This window comes from Pungitius pungitius, chromosome 9 (genome assembly GCF_949316345.1).
Source record: "Pungitius pungitius chromosome 9, fPunPun2.1, whole genome shotgun sequence".
Classification (NCBI taxonomy): Eukaryota; Metazoa; Chordata; class Actinopteri; order Perciformes; family Gasterosteidae; genus Pungitius; species Pungitius pungitius.
Window position 1 is genome coordinate 20010999 of NC_084908.1, and position 16625 is coordinate 20027623.

The 16625-nt window shown below is 44.5% G+C and overlaps 2 protein-coding genes across 4 annotated transcripts; both read left to right on the top strand.

Moving 5' to 3' along the window:
• The first annotated feature begins 1669 nt into the window (after nt 1-1669).
• On the top strand, nt 1670-3404 carry LOC134132712 (vascular cell adhesion protein 1-like). Its single transcript, XM_062564394.1, has 2 exons — nt 1670-3009; nt 3127-3404. Exons 1-2 carry the CDS (start codon nt 2727-2729, stop codon nt 3402-3404), a joined length of 561 nt encoding a protein of 186 aa, XP_062420378.1. The 5' UTR covers nt 1670-2726.
• Nucleotides 3405-4295: 891 nt separating this feature from the next.
• On the top strand, nt 4296-7593 carry LOC134102929 (B-cell receptor CD22-like). 3 transcript variants are annotated; one of them, XR_009956911.1, is made up of 5 exons: nt 4296-4544; nt 6051-6153; nt 6252-6309; nt 6744-6895; nt 6996-7593. XR_009956911.1 is itself a non-coding variant. In XM_062564511.1 (4 exons), exons 1-4 carry the CDS (start codon nt 4328-4330, stop codon nt 6876-6878), a joined length of 513 nt encoding a protein of 170 aa, XP_062420495.1. In that variant the 5' UTR covers nt 4296-4327; the 3' UTR covers nt 6879-7593. The 3 variants fall into 3 exon arrangements, 2 of the variants coding, with proteins under 2 accessions (XP_062420495.1, XP_062420496.1); XM_062564511.1 differs by having other exon boundaries at nt 6744-7593; XM_062564512.1 differs by having other exon boundaries at nt 6255-6309; nt 6744-7593.
• Nucleotides 7594-16625: the final 9032 nt, after the last annotated feature.

Consider the following 16625-nt stretch of genomic DNA (forward strand, 5'->3'; position numbering starts at 1 on the left):
GCGAAACTCGAGAATCGGTGAAGTTTCACAATTTCCGTTTGGTCGTTTTACCGTTAAAACAAGTTTAAAAGGAGCGAGCAGCTACGAGTTCATCAGCCTCCTCTTTAGTGTAGACGTGTTTGTGGTGACTTAGTGAATAAAGAGTTTCTGATCTGAGGAGCAGCTATGAGTTCATCAGCCGGTGGATTAGTCGTCTTCCTTCTCTCTGTACAAGGTACTGTACTTCTACATTTAGATTGGGAGGCCGTTAGCACCTCACACACACACAGGGAGCTGGCTTTTTACTTCATACACAGGTCTGATGGCATCAAACACAAATAAGGACTAAATGAACATTAACAAAGAAGAAATGTCTCTGTTCAACTTCCTCTAATCGTTCAGCAGCGTTTCTTTGCATTACAACACATTTAGAGGCTGGGAGTCACTCACAGTCTCTGAGGAGCTTTGTTCTGCTTTTTGTTGCGTTTTATTGTGTATTTTTTGTATTCTCTTCCTGGTTGTGTTGAGAATTCAGATTCTGTGGTTTCAGAAAAACAAATACAATTATGGAAAATTATTCTTAGTGTTTGTTGGCTTTCTTAAAGTCATTCCCTCTAAAGTGTTGACGCCCTTGTCCTCAGTGAGGTGTGACCTCTGTCTCCCAGTATTGTTGCCCTCAGTGTTGTGGTTTCTCTCCAGTTTCCATCTCCACTCTGCAGCAGACTGACCACAGACAGAAGAGCACAGAGCAAAGCCCTCTTCTTCTCATCAACCAAACCCTTCTAATACTTCAACTTGAGCTTTTTCAAGTCCACAGGTTCAATACATCGCTGTTCCTTCCAGCTGCAGAGTTCATGTGGACATCGTGGACTCTTTCATTACTTTCTATAAACTCAATGATTTTCATATTTCTCATCATATCTTTTCTCTTCAGTAAACTACCAATGAGAGTGTGTCCTGTGATGTTGTTCTGAGTGTGACTGTGGTTCCTGATGTGCTGTGTTACAGTGATACAGAGTCAGGATGGATGGGGAGTGACTTACCGTCAGACTAAGGTCTGTGGTCTAAAAGAATCAGAAGTGGTAATAAGCTGTATCATCACACACCCACCTGGAATAAATCCCTCTGATATAAAGGAAAGATTTTGGTTCACTAAAGAGAAAGATGGTGAACCTGTGGATCTGAGGAGAGACTCTGAGTATTCAGGCCGTGTGGAAAACAATTGTTATACAAAGGGTTGCACTCTGATCATTGCAAACCTGAGAGAGAGCGACTCAGCTGAGTACAAATTCACATTCAGGACAAACAAAGGAGAGAAATATACTGGTTCACCTGGAGTCACTTTGTTTGTCACAGGTAACATTTAAATTCACATATTAATCATCTCCAAATGTTCAACATCTATAAAACTAGAGTATTGATGTCTTCTGTGAATGTTTACAGTTTATTAAATAATATTCACAGACTCAGGTCTCCAGGTGCAGGTGAGCAGATCAAATTCTACCTGGTTGGAGCTGACGTGTCACAGCAGCTGTTATCTGTCTCATCATCCTGGATACGACTGGTCCAAGAATGGAGAGATCATCAAGACAGGATCTTCTCTTCCAGTCTCCTCTGGTTCTTCAGACAGATATTCCTGTTTTTTAAGTGGATATTGGGATCAAGGTTCTCCTGCAGTGTGTAAGTTGACTCCAGTGTGTCGGCCTGTGGAGCTTCAACAACATTTCATACGGAGACACCAGAGCGCTGCATGTAAACTAGAGGCATCAAAAAGATGAAGCACCACATTCCTCAGGAGGTGGAGCCGTGGTCCACTGACCAGAGGGTCGCTGGTTCAATCCCCGGCCCCTGCAGTCTACGTGTAGAAGTGTCACTCACACACTGACACAACAATATGATTCTAATCACAGCTGTAAACACACTGGAGTCTAAATGTTAAAGTACACACAGCTGCATATTGATGTCATTCTGTTTTTATGTCACTCAGTGTCCTTCACACCTCTCACTTCACCTAATCCGTTCATTCTGTACTCTTCTAGTCACATTCACCTCATCAGCCCAAATGCACTCACCTGTCTACCCTACTCACTACCTTCAGTATTTAAACCGCAGTCACTCACTGGCTGCCACATTTGTCTCCGCATTCATGCCAGACCTTCCAGCACTTTCCTTTGGATTGATTCCCTGGTGCCGACCCTGCCTGCCCGTCTCGCTCCTGCGCCAGTAAGCCACCTTGCCTTCAGTCCCAGACCACGTCTTTTTCCACTAACTGTTTGTTTGCAATGAGGAAAATAAATGACTCTTATTGGAACCAATATTGTCTGTTTGTTGTACTGCATCTGGGTCCAAACCTCACGTGTTACATATTAATAGAAACAAAATATAAACTTTTACCAGAAAAGGAACAAAAAAACAATAACCTGATAATCTGAAATTATTTTTTGGAGGTTGATCAAACTTAACTCAGGCATAATTGAAACATTTGGTCCTTAAAACTTTGATTTATTTATAGTAATTATTTATAAAGTACCCATTTTCTGAAGTGACAAATATTATATTTTTGATAATAAATGTGTTAACACATGAGTGCTGCTACAATATCAGAGGCTGGACAGAATAATATGATTTCCCTAAAGACTCAAGTGGATTCTTCCAGAACAGAAGTAGAAGTGATGTGTCAGCTGGGTGGAGGAAACAATCAATATCTACGCTAATCAATATCTTCTAACCTCTTAGTGTGTTTATTCATGTCTCCTCCAGATGGTCCACAGCGTCCCTCTGTGTCAGTGAGTCCCTCTGCTGAGATGAAGGAGGGTGGTTCAGTGAATCTGACCTGTAGCACTGATGCTAACCCAGCAGCTAACTACACCTGGTACAAGGAGGATGGAACTTCAGACCCTCTTCTTCTCAGTGTAGAACCTCAGCTGGTCTTCATCTCCATCCAGTCCTCTGACTCTGGAAGGTATTCCTGTGCAGCTGAGAACCAGCTGGGGAGGAAGAGGTCTGACTTCATCTCTATCGATGTGAAATGTGAGTGAAACACAACCTTCTGAAAAGCAACATAATCACTACTAAGGTAGTGTTTTGTTATGAACTTCTATTTATTTAACTATAACATCTAATAATATGTTCACACGTTTCCTCCAGATGCTCTGAAGATTTCCTTTGTGTCGATGAGCTCATCTGGTGACATCATAAAGGGAAGTTCAGTGACTCTGAACTGTAGCACTGATTCTAACCCAGCAGCTAACTACACCTGGTACAAGAAGAATGGAACTTCAGACTCTCGTCTTCTCAGTGAAGGACCTCAGCTGGTCTTCATCTCCATCCAGTCCTCTGACTCTGGAAGGTATTCCTGTGCAGCTGAGAACCAGCTGGGGAGGAAGACGTCTGACTTCATCTCTATCGATGTGAAATGTGAGTGAAACACAACCTTCTGAAAAGCAACATAATCACTACTAAGGTGGTGTTTTATTATGAACTTCTATTTATTTATCTATAACTTGTAATAACATGTGGACATGTCTCCTCCAGATGGTCCACAGCGTCCCTCTGTGTCAGTGAGTCCCTCTGCTGAGATGATGGAGGGTGATTCAGTGACTCTGACCTGTAGCGCTGATGCTAACCCAGCAGCTAACTACACCTGGTACAAGAAGAATGGAACTTCAGACCCTCATCTTCTCAGTGAAGGACCTCAGCTGGTCTTCAGCTCCATCCAGTCCTCTGACTCTGGAAGGTATTCCTGTGCAGCTGAGAACCAACTGGGGAGGAAGAGGTCTGACTTCATCTCTATCGATGTGAAATGTGAGGGAAACACAACTTTTTAAAAGCAACATAATCACTACTAAGGTAGCGTTTTATTATTCACTTTTTTTGGTTAACTATAACTTGTAATAATATGTTCACACGTCTCCTCCAGATGGTCCACAGCGTCCCTCGGTGTCAGTGAGTCCCTCTGCTGAGATGATGGAGGGTGGTTCAGTGACTCTGACCTGTAGCACTGATGCTAACCCAGCAGCTAACTACACCTGGTACAAGGAGGATGGAACTTCAGACCCTCGTCTTCTCAGTGAAGAACCTCAGCTGGTCTTCAGCTCCATCCAGTCCTCTGACTCTGGAAGGTATTCCTGTGCAGCTGAGAACCAGCTGGGGAGGAAGAGGTCTGACTTCATCTCTATCGATGTGAAATGTGAGGGAAACACAACTTTTTAAAAGCAACATAATCACTACTAAGGTAGAGTTTTGTTATTCACTTTTTTTGGTTAACTATAACTTGTAATAATACGTTCACATGTCTCCTCCAGATGGTCCACAGCGTCCCTCTGTGTCAGTGAGTCCCTCTGCTGAGATGATGGAGGGTGATTCAGTGACTCTGACCTGTAGCACTGATGCTAACCCAGCAGCTAACTACACCTGGTACAAGGAGCATGAAGACTCACCACGAGCATCAGGACAGATGTTCACCATCACTGACTTCAGAGCTGAACACAGTGGGAATTATTCCTGTGAAGCCCAGAACCAGATGGGACGTAGTAACTCCACCTTACTTCAGATTACTTTTTCAGGTAAATCTGTGGGACTAGAAGGCAGAGGTGGGATCAAGTCACTGTTAGGCAAGTCACAAGCAAGTCTCAAGTCATTACCCTCGAGTCCCGAGTCAAGTCGAGTCAAAGACGATGCAAGTCCCAAGTTGAGTCACAAGTCACAGCCAACAAGTCTCAAGTCGAGTCACAAGTCGTACCATTTTAGTTTCGAGTCATTTCGAGTCCTTTTATTATAGTGGGGACGGGGAACCCTGGGTGATGGTGCGCTGCCTCACAGACCTAGACTACGTAGGGAAGGGTGATGGTGGATGGACTGTGACTGTGTTATAGTACTGTAACGCTCACCCCAATGCTGCAGCGTAAATAAGGAGGCTTGCAACTCCGCTGCATTTATTTATATAAAACAACTCAACTTCGGTCACTGTTGGCCGTCACCACGCCGAACGAACACTTCCGCATACACAGCCCCCCAAAACTCGGGTTGTCTCGCGTAACTACAGCTGGTAACAGAGCATAACGTGAACACATGCAACATCTGCATAACTGATTAACTAATAACTTTAAACTCAGCTCATTACACTACTTTAAAACGGACGTTGACATAATGTTGGCGAGGATTTCCATCGGAGTCTGAATCCGGGTTCAAAAATCCCGATTTTTGTAACCATGAACGAGCTGTCTCGTTGATACGGTCAAATGGACTGCAGTGATTGGATGTCGTGCAGGCAGCGCGCGCTCTCTGCATACAGGTGGCGCACATTTTTTTGACAGATGCAGATAAACAGAGCGGCGCGGTGGTGTGAAAATGTTTTCCCACAGTTTTCATGGGAAGTAGCAAGTCTTCTCGAGTCAAAGGGCTCGAGTCCAAGTCAAGTCACGAGTCATCGGTATTCAAGTCCAAGTCGAGTTGCAAGTCTTTGTACGTTTTGTCGAGTCGAGTCTCAAGTCATCAAATTCATGACTCGAGTCTGACTCGAGTCCAAGTCACATGACTCGAGTCCACACCTCTGCTAGAAGGTGAACCTGAGCAGATACACTATGACCCCCTGAGAATCAGACCCTGGACCCTCGGTTCATCACTTTAAAGCTTCACCAGCTGAGCGTCCTGGCAGACATCACGTGGTCTGATGCTGATCATCTCATCAAATGATGGAGTCAGAAGTGTAGAAGGAACCAGAAGAGTCACAGCCCTCCTAGAAGATCTGAATATGTTGATACCTGAACACAGTGTGTAGCTGTAAGAATGCAGGAGCAGTTCAGCAAGAGAAACCAGTCTGGAACAAACAGAATGTTCTGTTAGCAATACAACAGTTAGCTAGCATGCTAACTAGTTAGCTTAGAGTATTATAGTATTTTGGGGGTAGAGTTAAAGTTCATCATCTGCATAGAGCAGATCTTTAGGTCCCAGATATTCTTTCACTGAGTCAAAGATCATATGTTTGACCAGTTGGTCACTCCTAATTCATTCTCCATCTAATCATCAATCATAATAGTTTATATTTGTTGTTTGTTTTATTTCCTGTGTAGGAAAAGAAAGCTTCTTATGGTCAATAACAACAACAGCAGCTGTTGCGTCCACATCTACTATTTTCCTGATGATCACGATCCTTGCTGCCTTTCTCTGGATCAGGTGAGTGGTTCAGCTTCACTGTGATAAAATGCAGATATGGATCTTTCATTCACTTGATTTGATCATTTATTTGTTTGTCCATTCATTCTTCTGTCCAGAAGAAAAATGTCCTCACAAAGCTTTTTCCCATGGAAGATACCAGACAACAGCGCTGAGGTGAGGAGGAAGAGCTCAGTGTGGAGTTCTATTTGAACATTCATCATATTTTATATAACAGATATTCTCATCGTTTTCATCTCCAAAAGGTCAAACTACATCCACGTTTTACTTAATGTTCTTATTGAATCTGTGTGTGTCCTTCTTGTGTACAGCGTGCACAGTATCCACAGACACATTACATGTCATTCAGCTGACGCTTTCATCCAAAGCGACTTACTTTGCTTTTTAACCCATGGCTTACATTTTGCCTGGGGAGAAATTAGGGGTTAGGTGTCTTGCTCAGGGACACTTCGACATGGTCCATGGGGCAGATGAAGGGCCCAAAGAAGTAATTACAGCCCCCCTGCAGATATTCTGCTATTTGGTCCTTTGTACTACAGTCCAACAATAAACCTATTCATCCAATAAGTATTTACTGTTCTTTGATGCAGATCCCACTGGTGCAGCTTTGCAGCGTGAACTTTTCCGGAACCCGGAAGGATCTTCTCTACTCCAACATCAGGCCAGCTCGCCCCTCCAGGGGCAAGCAGGAAGAGGAGGAAGAGGAGTACATGTATCAACTTTAAAAGTTCTGGTGCTGCCAGTGAGTGAGACTTTGACAATTTTGCTGCTTTTATCATCACTGTTTGTTTAAACATGTTAATTCTTCATGGTGTGAGTTTACGGTTTTTTAACTGATGGAGGTGTGAAGGAGCTGTGGATGATTCTTCTGCTCTGTACAGCACCGTCAGCAAAGCACCAAGAGAATGAAGCCACACGGACATGTGGTACTTTACATAGTTTAAGCACACTGTAACAAATTACTGTAACAAATTACTGTAACAAATTACTGTAACAAATTACTGTAAAATTACGAGGAATTCTCAACAGTAGCATACTGTTATTCGTCAATACAGTACTGTAAAATATTGCAAAGGTTGATGTCTTGGAAGAATATATTTTTTGCAGTACAGTAGAGTGTTCCGATTGTATTGAACAGTTATTTAAGTATCTTGAATGTTTTTTGTTGTTGAATATGTTTCCATTTGTTGCACCATACTACCAGATCTATACAAGCATCTTCAAGTTACATTCATCTATAAAGAGTCTTTACCAATTTTGCCAATATGCTTCTATTTATTTTCCTAATTTTTTACCTTTTTGTATAAGAACTTTTCTCAACTTAAAGCGGCTGAATTGGACTTTCAGAGCCTTAATATTACATCTAAATGTCCAATGTAGACTTTTTGAGTTGACACATATCTATATCTATATATAGATATATATCCCCTCCATAAGACATCTGGGCACCACATAAGTGGGAGTTTGGTTCATTACAAAATAAGTGTTAAATAATGTAAGTTATAACACTGAGATCAGCACATTTTCCTCTGGTTTTGGAGAAGATGTGTAACAGATGTGTTGTTGAAGATCAAGATAATCAATTAAACCTCAAAGTAGGGATTACCAATAATAGCAAAGCTCAGTTACAAAAGCAGTGGCACAACCTGAATTATACTTCTACTGGCTGTTTCTATGGCGACTAGTGCTTCCGGTTGACGTTGCCACAAGAAACCATGGCAACGTCAACCGGGCCCCGCCCAGCCTCAGCTGCTCCTTATCAGAGAAACTGGAACAAGGTCGGCGGTCGGGAACACCGAGGGCTGAATGTGTGTGTGGGCAGAACCCGTGCTGCAGGAATGTGCTGGAAACTAGATAAATATCCTGAGGAAGTCCCAAGTTCTGCGTGGAGGCCCTTGATCTGATTCCTGTTGATCCCCCGTTGAATTGTTCCACAGATGTGTGGTGGTTGTTCGTGCATCGTGCAGCCTGGGAGTGTTTGATTGACCTCTGAACTGTCCCTACTGTTCTATGTTCTAATCTGAATGACTGACTGACAGTGTTGGGAAAGTTCACTTTCTACATGAACTAGTTCAAAGTTCAGTTCACAAATTTTAAAATGAACTAGTTCAGTTCATAGTTCAAACTTCAAAATATTTGAACTAAGTTCACAGTTCCAACTAGTTTAGTTATTTTTTTTCCATATGTTGGTGTAAGCTATTCTTTTTCAAAATTATTGCCACAGCCCATATAGAACCACAGACAGCAATTATTTTATCAGTTTTAACACTGAAGCTATGCATCAGATTTAATCTTCATATCTAATTTTGAATCCTTATCCAACCAGGGTTTACATTAGCATTGAGGGGATTGTTGCTTTAATGTTGCTGTCCATTCACTCCACACTAGCAGCAGCTGCAGCGTTCAACCCTACAGTACATTCTCAAACACATGCTGCTTGAATGGTCTTTTTTAATAAGGAATAAAAACAGTATACAAATAGTGACAGTTATCATTAAAGTGCAAATGTTTGCAAAGAAAGGTCAGATTCCTCCCATCCTCACCCACCTTGTCAGTAACTTCATAAAACTCTTTTAAATTATTATACGCCGCCTCTTTGCTACACGCAGATGTCGCCTCCATGCATTTCTTTTTTTTTGATGACGCATGCGCGGTGCGACGCTGGAGACTCGTGTTGCCAGATCGGGTGTTTTTTCCGCTATTTATTAAGGCGCGTTTACGGTGAGTTTTCTATAGAAATCTGGCAAAAAAATTAAAGCCACGTGCAATGATAATCATTTAGAAACAAAATCTTTATTCATAAATGTTGAATACAGTTTAAACTTTAATTATAAGTGATAAGTGATCTTAGCTCAAAGACAAACGCAATGATTATTTGCTTATTTACTTTTTTGGAATTCAAAATAAAATTTAGTTCCATAATGGGAGCCCAAATAAAACAAATCTATTACAAGTTTTCAGAATGTTGGATCAAAATCAGAGATAACTTTTCAATTGGAATCAAGTTCAAATCAAATTCAAACCAAGATAAATGTTAGAAAATATATAACATAACATCACATCTTAGTTTAAGACATGGCTTGAGTTACTTGACGTTGGTAACCAATGTCATGTTTTTCAATACACATCAGACGCGAGAAAAAGCTGCTCTTAGTTATGACGTTAACTCTGTCATCATGCCCCCTCCCCTTCCAGGTCCATGTACTGTTCTTATAAACATCAATGAACCAACACACATTTACAACAAATACCTAAACCAACCAGCGACTGTCCGCATCCGCCCGTAATCATTAGTGAAAAGTGACTTTAATGGCTTAACTTTCAGGCTGACTAACATCCTTCTGAGGTTTTGACGGTTTTATATATAGTTTATACTTCATATTATGAACAGAAATGGATGAAAGTGAGCTCAGGCAGACAAGTTATAAACCTGAAATATCACTTTCTAAGTCAGTAACATTATAGAATAAATACACAAAGAAACTGAACGTCTCTCGGTTACGTATGTAACCTTCGTACCCTGAAGGGAACGAGACGCTGCATAAAAACGCTGTGGGAACGCCTCTGCGTGACCGCGTCATGAAGCACGTGTGAAATCTAACCAATGGCGAGCTGGTACGTCATAAGCGGGCGACGCTGGGACCAGGGCGCTATAAAGGGACCCGAAGGGCAGGACCATTCATCTCTGAAAGGTAGAATCAACTGCCACGGGCAGGCCCGGGAGTATGGCAGAACGTTTACGCAGCGTCTTCAGGGAACGAAGGTTACATATGTAACCGAGAGACGTTCCCTCTCAGGGAACTCGAGATGCGTAAAGACGCTGTGGGAACCCTATACCCACTCACCATATGAGCAAGTGACCGTGGTGTGAAGTTTAAGACGCACACTCAGATGAGCACCTGTGCTCCAGGTGTAGCGTTAAGGCCAAGGTGGTAAAACCTCACAAACGTGTGGGGAGAGGACCAGCCTGTCGCCATGCAAACGTTGTGTGGCGATACTCTTCCCGACAACAGGGCTTTAGAAGCCGCCATACCCCTAGTAGAATGGGCCCGGACAGCCAAGGTGCGGAATGGCCGTCCAATTCATAAGCAAGTGTGATGGCCTCAACCACCCACTTGCTCATCCTCTGCTTAGTCACCGGGAAATAGCAAGCAGGAAGAGGTTCTTAAGAGCCACACACTTCACTGCAACCTCCGCCATGGGCTCGAAGGGAGCACCGGAGAGACCCTCTAGTACGATGGCCAAGTCCCAAGACGGAACTCCAGTGCTGGCTGCTGGCCTCAGCCTCAGGGTGCCACGAAGGAAGCGGGATGCCAGCGGGCTGTCTCCCCAGAGAACGCCCGTCCATATACCTTGATGGTGGACGGGAATAAACCTGTGGCAAAACGCTCCTGCAGGAACTCCAGTACTGAACCGACTGGGCAGTTAACTGGGTCCAGCTGTTGTTGCCCACACCAAGTGGCAAAGAGCTTCCATCTACCGCCGTACGCTTCCTCGTGGCGGGGGCTCTGGATTGGAGGATGGTCTCCACGACTTTGTTCGAGAGACCGGCTCCTAGGAGGCGGATCCCTTCGAGGGCCACGCCGACGGTTTCCATAGCGCGAGGCGAGGGTAAACAATGGACCCCGACGCCTGAGACAGCAGGTCCACCCTGATGGGGGTCTCCAACGGAAGACCTGCGAGGAGCGACAAAAGGTCCGCGAACAATACTAGGGCCGGCCAGAGCGGGGCTACAAGCAGTAGGCCACCGTCCTGACGGACCCTCTCCAGAATCCCCGGGAGCAGAGCAACCGGGGAAAAGGCGTACAGACATGACCTCGGCCATGCCTGCCCCTGCACAGGGGCAGAATGCACAAGGGAGAAACACAGAGGACAATGAGTGGTCTCTCTGAAGGCAAACAGGTCTACCTCAGTAAGACCGCCTTTCCACAGGAGCTCCACCACCTCGGGGTGGAGTCCAGTCCCCGGGCCTCAGCCTCTGTCCCCCATATGGCCAGAGCCCGCAGGCAACGCCGTGTGACCTTGATCAGACGGCGCTGGTTTCCCCTCGGGGAAAACCCCTTGGCCCTGAGCCACCACTGCAACGGTCTCAAGTGTAACGGGCCGCTAAAGCATCAGGTAGGATGCCGCTGACAGGAGACCTAACAGTCTCTAAAACTATTTCACAGTGAGTGGCTGGCCTAGCTTGTCCTGCTTGACTGCAGAGAGGATCGAAACTACTCGAGCGGGAGACGGATGTGCCCAGGAAGGTGGTCCTATGCACTGGGGACGGCACGCTTTTCCTGGCGTTGAGTCTCAGCCCCAGACGCTTGATGTGGGCAAGCACAACACCTCGATGTTGGGCCGCCAGCCGCACGGATGGCGCTAGAATCAACTAGTCGTCTATGTAGTTCAAAATGCGGATGCCCTGGAGACGCAATGGTGCCAGAGCAGCGTCCACGCATTTGGTAAACGTACGGGGTGAGAGGGCTAGGCCGAACGGAAGAGCCCAGTATTGGTAAGTTTTGTCCCCAAAAGCGAACCTCAGGAACTTCCTGTGTCGTGGGAGGATGGAAATATGAAAGTAAGCGTCCTGAAGATCTACCGTGACAAACCAGTCCTCGGACCTGATCTGTGCCGCGATCTGTTTGAGAGTGAGCATCTTGAAGCTCAACTCCGCAACCACGCGGTTCAAACGGCGAAGATCTAGTATCGGACTAGTGTAGTAGAGCCGGAACCCTCCTCGTGCTCGCTGGACCCGGTCGTGCCCCGAAGCGGCGGCGGGGAGAACGGACCGACTCCCGGAGAGCCCCCGAGCGGCCCCGCGGACGTGCCGTCGTCGGGCTCTTACGAGGTAGCACCATCGTATGCAGGCAGGAAGCCGCCTGCACTGCCGCCGAGCCAGGGCCGCATCCGCAGCCGGTCGACTCAAACACTAACAAACTGCAGTCCGTCCTAGTCTTAAAAAGAATCCTTTAAAACAGCTATATTAAGGGCGTGAGGATCTTTGGTGGCCAGTCTGTGGTCCATCTCCTCCCGCTGGGCCGTGCTCCACCACCTGAGGCCTCCAGGCCCTCACTGTGAAGGCCGTGTGAGCCGTGGAGTTGAAGATGCTCGTGTGAGACCCTGGTTTCTTTCCCACGGTTGGTTTTTTGTTGTACTTGTTAGAGTCTGAGGGTCGTCGCAGGACCTGCTCAACTTTGTAGCCTGTCCTAGACTGTGGGTTAAAAATGTGGGGCAGACACATAAAACCGATCTCTGATTCCTGGTCTATTTTTTTATTTGTTTCTATGGACCAGGATGTCTTTCAGGTTTTCATTCCTACGGAAGGCAGCGATCACTCCACTGTCCTCCAGCAGAGCTCCCTCGCCCCCAATTTAGGGTCAGTAATAGCCTAACCCTATTTTCCAAAAAAAACACCCGGAATGTTTAATTTGGCTGTATTGAACACCATTATTAATATAGGTTAAATAGATAGTAAAAAAAGTATATAATATTGTAAATATTTACAAATTGTTCCAAAAAGGGCCCAAATTTCAATTTTGGAAACCTTGCCTGATTTTTCTGTACTAAAGCCTCTTTAAAGTTGTTTATAGACCACAGATACTGTCCACAACCTGGGATTTGCTCTGATGAGTTTTTAGCTTGGTGTCTCCATGTCTTATAGTGATGGATACCCTGTAGGCCTATGAGAGTATCTGTCAGGGAGATTCTAGAAATTAAAAAAAAATGTGCCTTCTTCATTTATTAATTAATTAGTAAGATATATACTGATATTTCACACTTACATGGGTTCATTCCTTTATTCTACAGAAAATAAAGTGTCCTATTAGACAAAGTAGTTTCAGAGTTATTACCCTTTTATTCAGGGGTGTGCTATTTTCACAGAGGCCAAAAACGGCCTCGTGGACTAAAGGGTTAAACTGTCTCTGTTCCGTTTACTGAAGAAACAGAACAATACCTGGATATGAATATCAGTGCAGAAAACTGTGTGTCTGGTTTAGCCACCATGCTTTGTAGTTTAGTTTTATGGGAAAAAACAAAAAAGAATTAACGGAAGTAAACGTCGGCAGTTTTTTAATTAAAAGAAGAAACAACTATCGGTGGTGGTTCCGTATTTTAGTTTTTAACGGAAAAACAAGTTTAAAAGCAGCGCGGAGCGAGCAGCTACGAGTTCATCAGCCTCCTCTTTAGTGTAGACGTGTTTGTGGTGACTTAGTGAATAAAGAGTTTCTGATCTGCTGATTCAACACAGAGGAGCAGCTATGAGTTCATCAGCCGGTGGATTAGTCGTCTTCCTTCTCTCTGTACAAGGTACTGTACTTCTACATTTAGATTGGGAGGCCGTTAGCACCTCACACACACACAGGGAGCTGGCTTTTTAGTTCATACACAGGTCTGATGGCATCAAACACAAATAAGGACTAAATGAACATTAACAAAGAAGAAATGTCTCTGTTCAACTTCCTCTAATCGTTCAGCAGCGTTTCTTTGCATTACAACACATTTAGAGGCTGGGAGTCACTCACAGTCTCTGAGGAGCTTTGTTCTGCTTTTTGTCGTGTTTTATTGTGTATTTGTGCTCATTTTTATTCTCTTCCTGTTTGTTCAGTGTCTCTTTGAGTGACATTTTGTAGCTTTGATCCGTGTTACAGAAAATAGATTCAGAGCCGGATGCTGAAAAGTCAGATCATGTGGTTTTAGAAAAACAAATACAATTTGTGAGTTATTATTAATTGTTGACTTTAGAAAGCCATTCCCTTTAAAGTGTTAACGCCCTTGTCCTCAGTGAGGTGTCACCTCTATCTCCCAGTATTGTTGCCCTCAGAGTTGTGGTTTCTCTACAGTTTCCATCTCCACTCTGCAGCAGACTGACCACAGACAGAAGAGCACAGAGCAAAGCACTCTTCTTCTCATCAACCAAACCCTTCTAATACTTCAACTTGAGCTTTTTCAAGTCCACAGGTTCAATACATCGCTGTTCCTTCCAGCTGCAGAGTTCATGTGGACATCGTGGACTCTTTCATTACTTTCTATAAACTCAATGATTTTCATATTTCTCATCATATCTTTTCTCTTCAGTAAACTACCAATGAGAGTGTGTCCTGTGATGTTGTTCTGAGTGTGACTGTGGTTCCTGATGTGCTGTGTTACAGTGATACAGAGTCAGGATGGATGGAGAGTGACTTACCGTCAGACTGAGGTCTGTGCTGCAAAAGGATCAACTGTGTATATATTCTGTGACTACACACACCCACCTGGAATAGATCCCTCTGATATAAAGGACAGATTCTGGTTCACTAAAGAGAAAGATGGTGAACCTGTGAATCTGAGAACAGACTCTGAGTATTCAGACCGTGTGAAGTACGATTGTTATAAGAAGAGATGCACTCTGACCATCACAAACCTGAGAGAGAGCGACTCAGCTGAGTACAAACTCACATTCAGGACAAACAAAGGAGAGAAATATACTGGTTCACCTGGAGTCACTTTTTCCGTCACAGGTAACATTTTAATTCACATCTAGAAAACTAGATTATGAATGTCTTCTGTGAATGTTTAATAATATTATAATATTCACTGATTCAGGTCTCCAGGTGCAGGTGAGCAGATCAGATTCTACCTGGTTGGAGCTGACGTGTCACAGCAGCTGTGATCTGTCTCATCGTCCTGAATACAACTGGTACAAGAATGAAGTGTACTTCAAGAGAAGATCTTCTCTTCCAGTCTCCTCTGGTTCTACAGACAGATATTCCTGTGATTTAAGAGGATCTTCTGGTCATCATTCTCCTGCAGTGTGTAAGTTGTCTCCAGTGTGTAAGTCTGTGGAGCTTCAACAACATTTCATATGGAGACACCAGACCGCTGCATGTAAACTAGAGGCATCAAAAAGATGAAGCACCACATTCCTCAGGAGGTGGAGCCGTGGTCCACTGACCAGAGGGTCGCTGGTTCAATCCCCGGCCCCTGCAGTCTACGTGTAGAAGTGTCACTCACACACTGACACAAGAATATGATTCTAATCACAGCTGTAAACACACTGGAGTCTAAATGTTAAAGTACACACAGCTGCTTATTGATGTCATTCTGTTATTAATAGAAACTCAAATATAAACTATTACCAGACAGAATAATATGATGTTCATAAAGACTCAAGTGGATTCTTCCAGAACAGAAGTAGAAGTGATGTGTCAGTGTCAGTGGCCGAGGTGAAAAAAAAAAGTTATGTTGCCAACAACGCCACCTAGGTAAAGGCTAAGAGCCCTAGGAACTCAACTAAAACAAAAGTCCAGGTTCTTTATATCTGGGGGAGAGCAGTGACATAATGACCCAAAAGGAGACAAGGGCAGAAATACTAATAAAAAGTTATTTCTTTTAATATAAATGCTTAAAATGTATCCTTAAACCTAAAATAGTCTGTCCAAAGCCACCACAGAAGAGTCCCGCACGTAGATCTCCCACCAGCTACAACACTGGGTTGACAGCCGCCCTCTGCTGCTGCTGCTGCTGCTCCAGCTCCAGCTCCAGCTCCAGCTCCAGCTCCAGCTCCAGCTCCAGCTCCAGCTCCAGCTCCAGCTCCAGCTCCAGCTCCAGCTCCAGCTCCAGCTCCAGCTCCAGCTCCAGCTCCAGCTCCAGCTCCAGCTCCAGCTCCAGCTCCAGCTCCAGCTCCAGCTCCAGCTCCAGCTCCACACTGCCACGTGTCCTCTCTGTCCTTTCTTCTCTTTCTGAGTTCTCTAGTCTCCGTCCACCTGTCTTAAAAAGGGAACAGTCCCGCCCTTGGCAGTTCCCCATTGGTCCCTTTGCCAATTAGCGGCTGATTGTTGATGTGTCACTGGGGCAGATTGTCAATTAAGGACACCATGCCAATTAAAACTGCAAACACAAATTGCCACACACAAATCATGCAAGCAAACAAAAAAACCATGCAGCAATATCAATAAAATAAACCAATAAACATGCAATTGTCCACCCCGTGACATCAGCTGGGTGGAGGAAACAATCAATAACTCCTCCAACAACTAGAAGTGAGAGGACAGACTCAGCTAAGGACACAAGCAGCATCTAAAGAGAAGAATGTGTGGAGATATGAACATTACAAAGGATTAAAGGCTGCTTATTGTCACTTTACACCAGCAGGAGTCTCACCTGTGACACCTGCTGTGATGAAGAATAGAGAAAGACACACAAGTATTCATTCAAAGGATCAACTATCTACGCTGACATCTTCTAACCTCTTAGTGTGTTTATTCATGTCTCCTCCAGATGGTCCACAGCGTCCCTCTGTGTCAGTGAGTTCCTCTGCTGAGATGATGGAGGGTGGATCAGTGAATCTGACCTGTAGCGCTGATGCTAACCCAGCAGCTAACTACACCTGGTACAAGGAGAATGGAACTTCAGACCCTCGTCTTCTCAGTGGAGAACCTCAGCTGGTCTTCAGCTCCATCCAGTCCTCTGACTCTGGAAGGTATTCCTGTGCAGCTGAGAACCAGCTG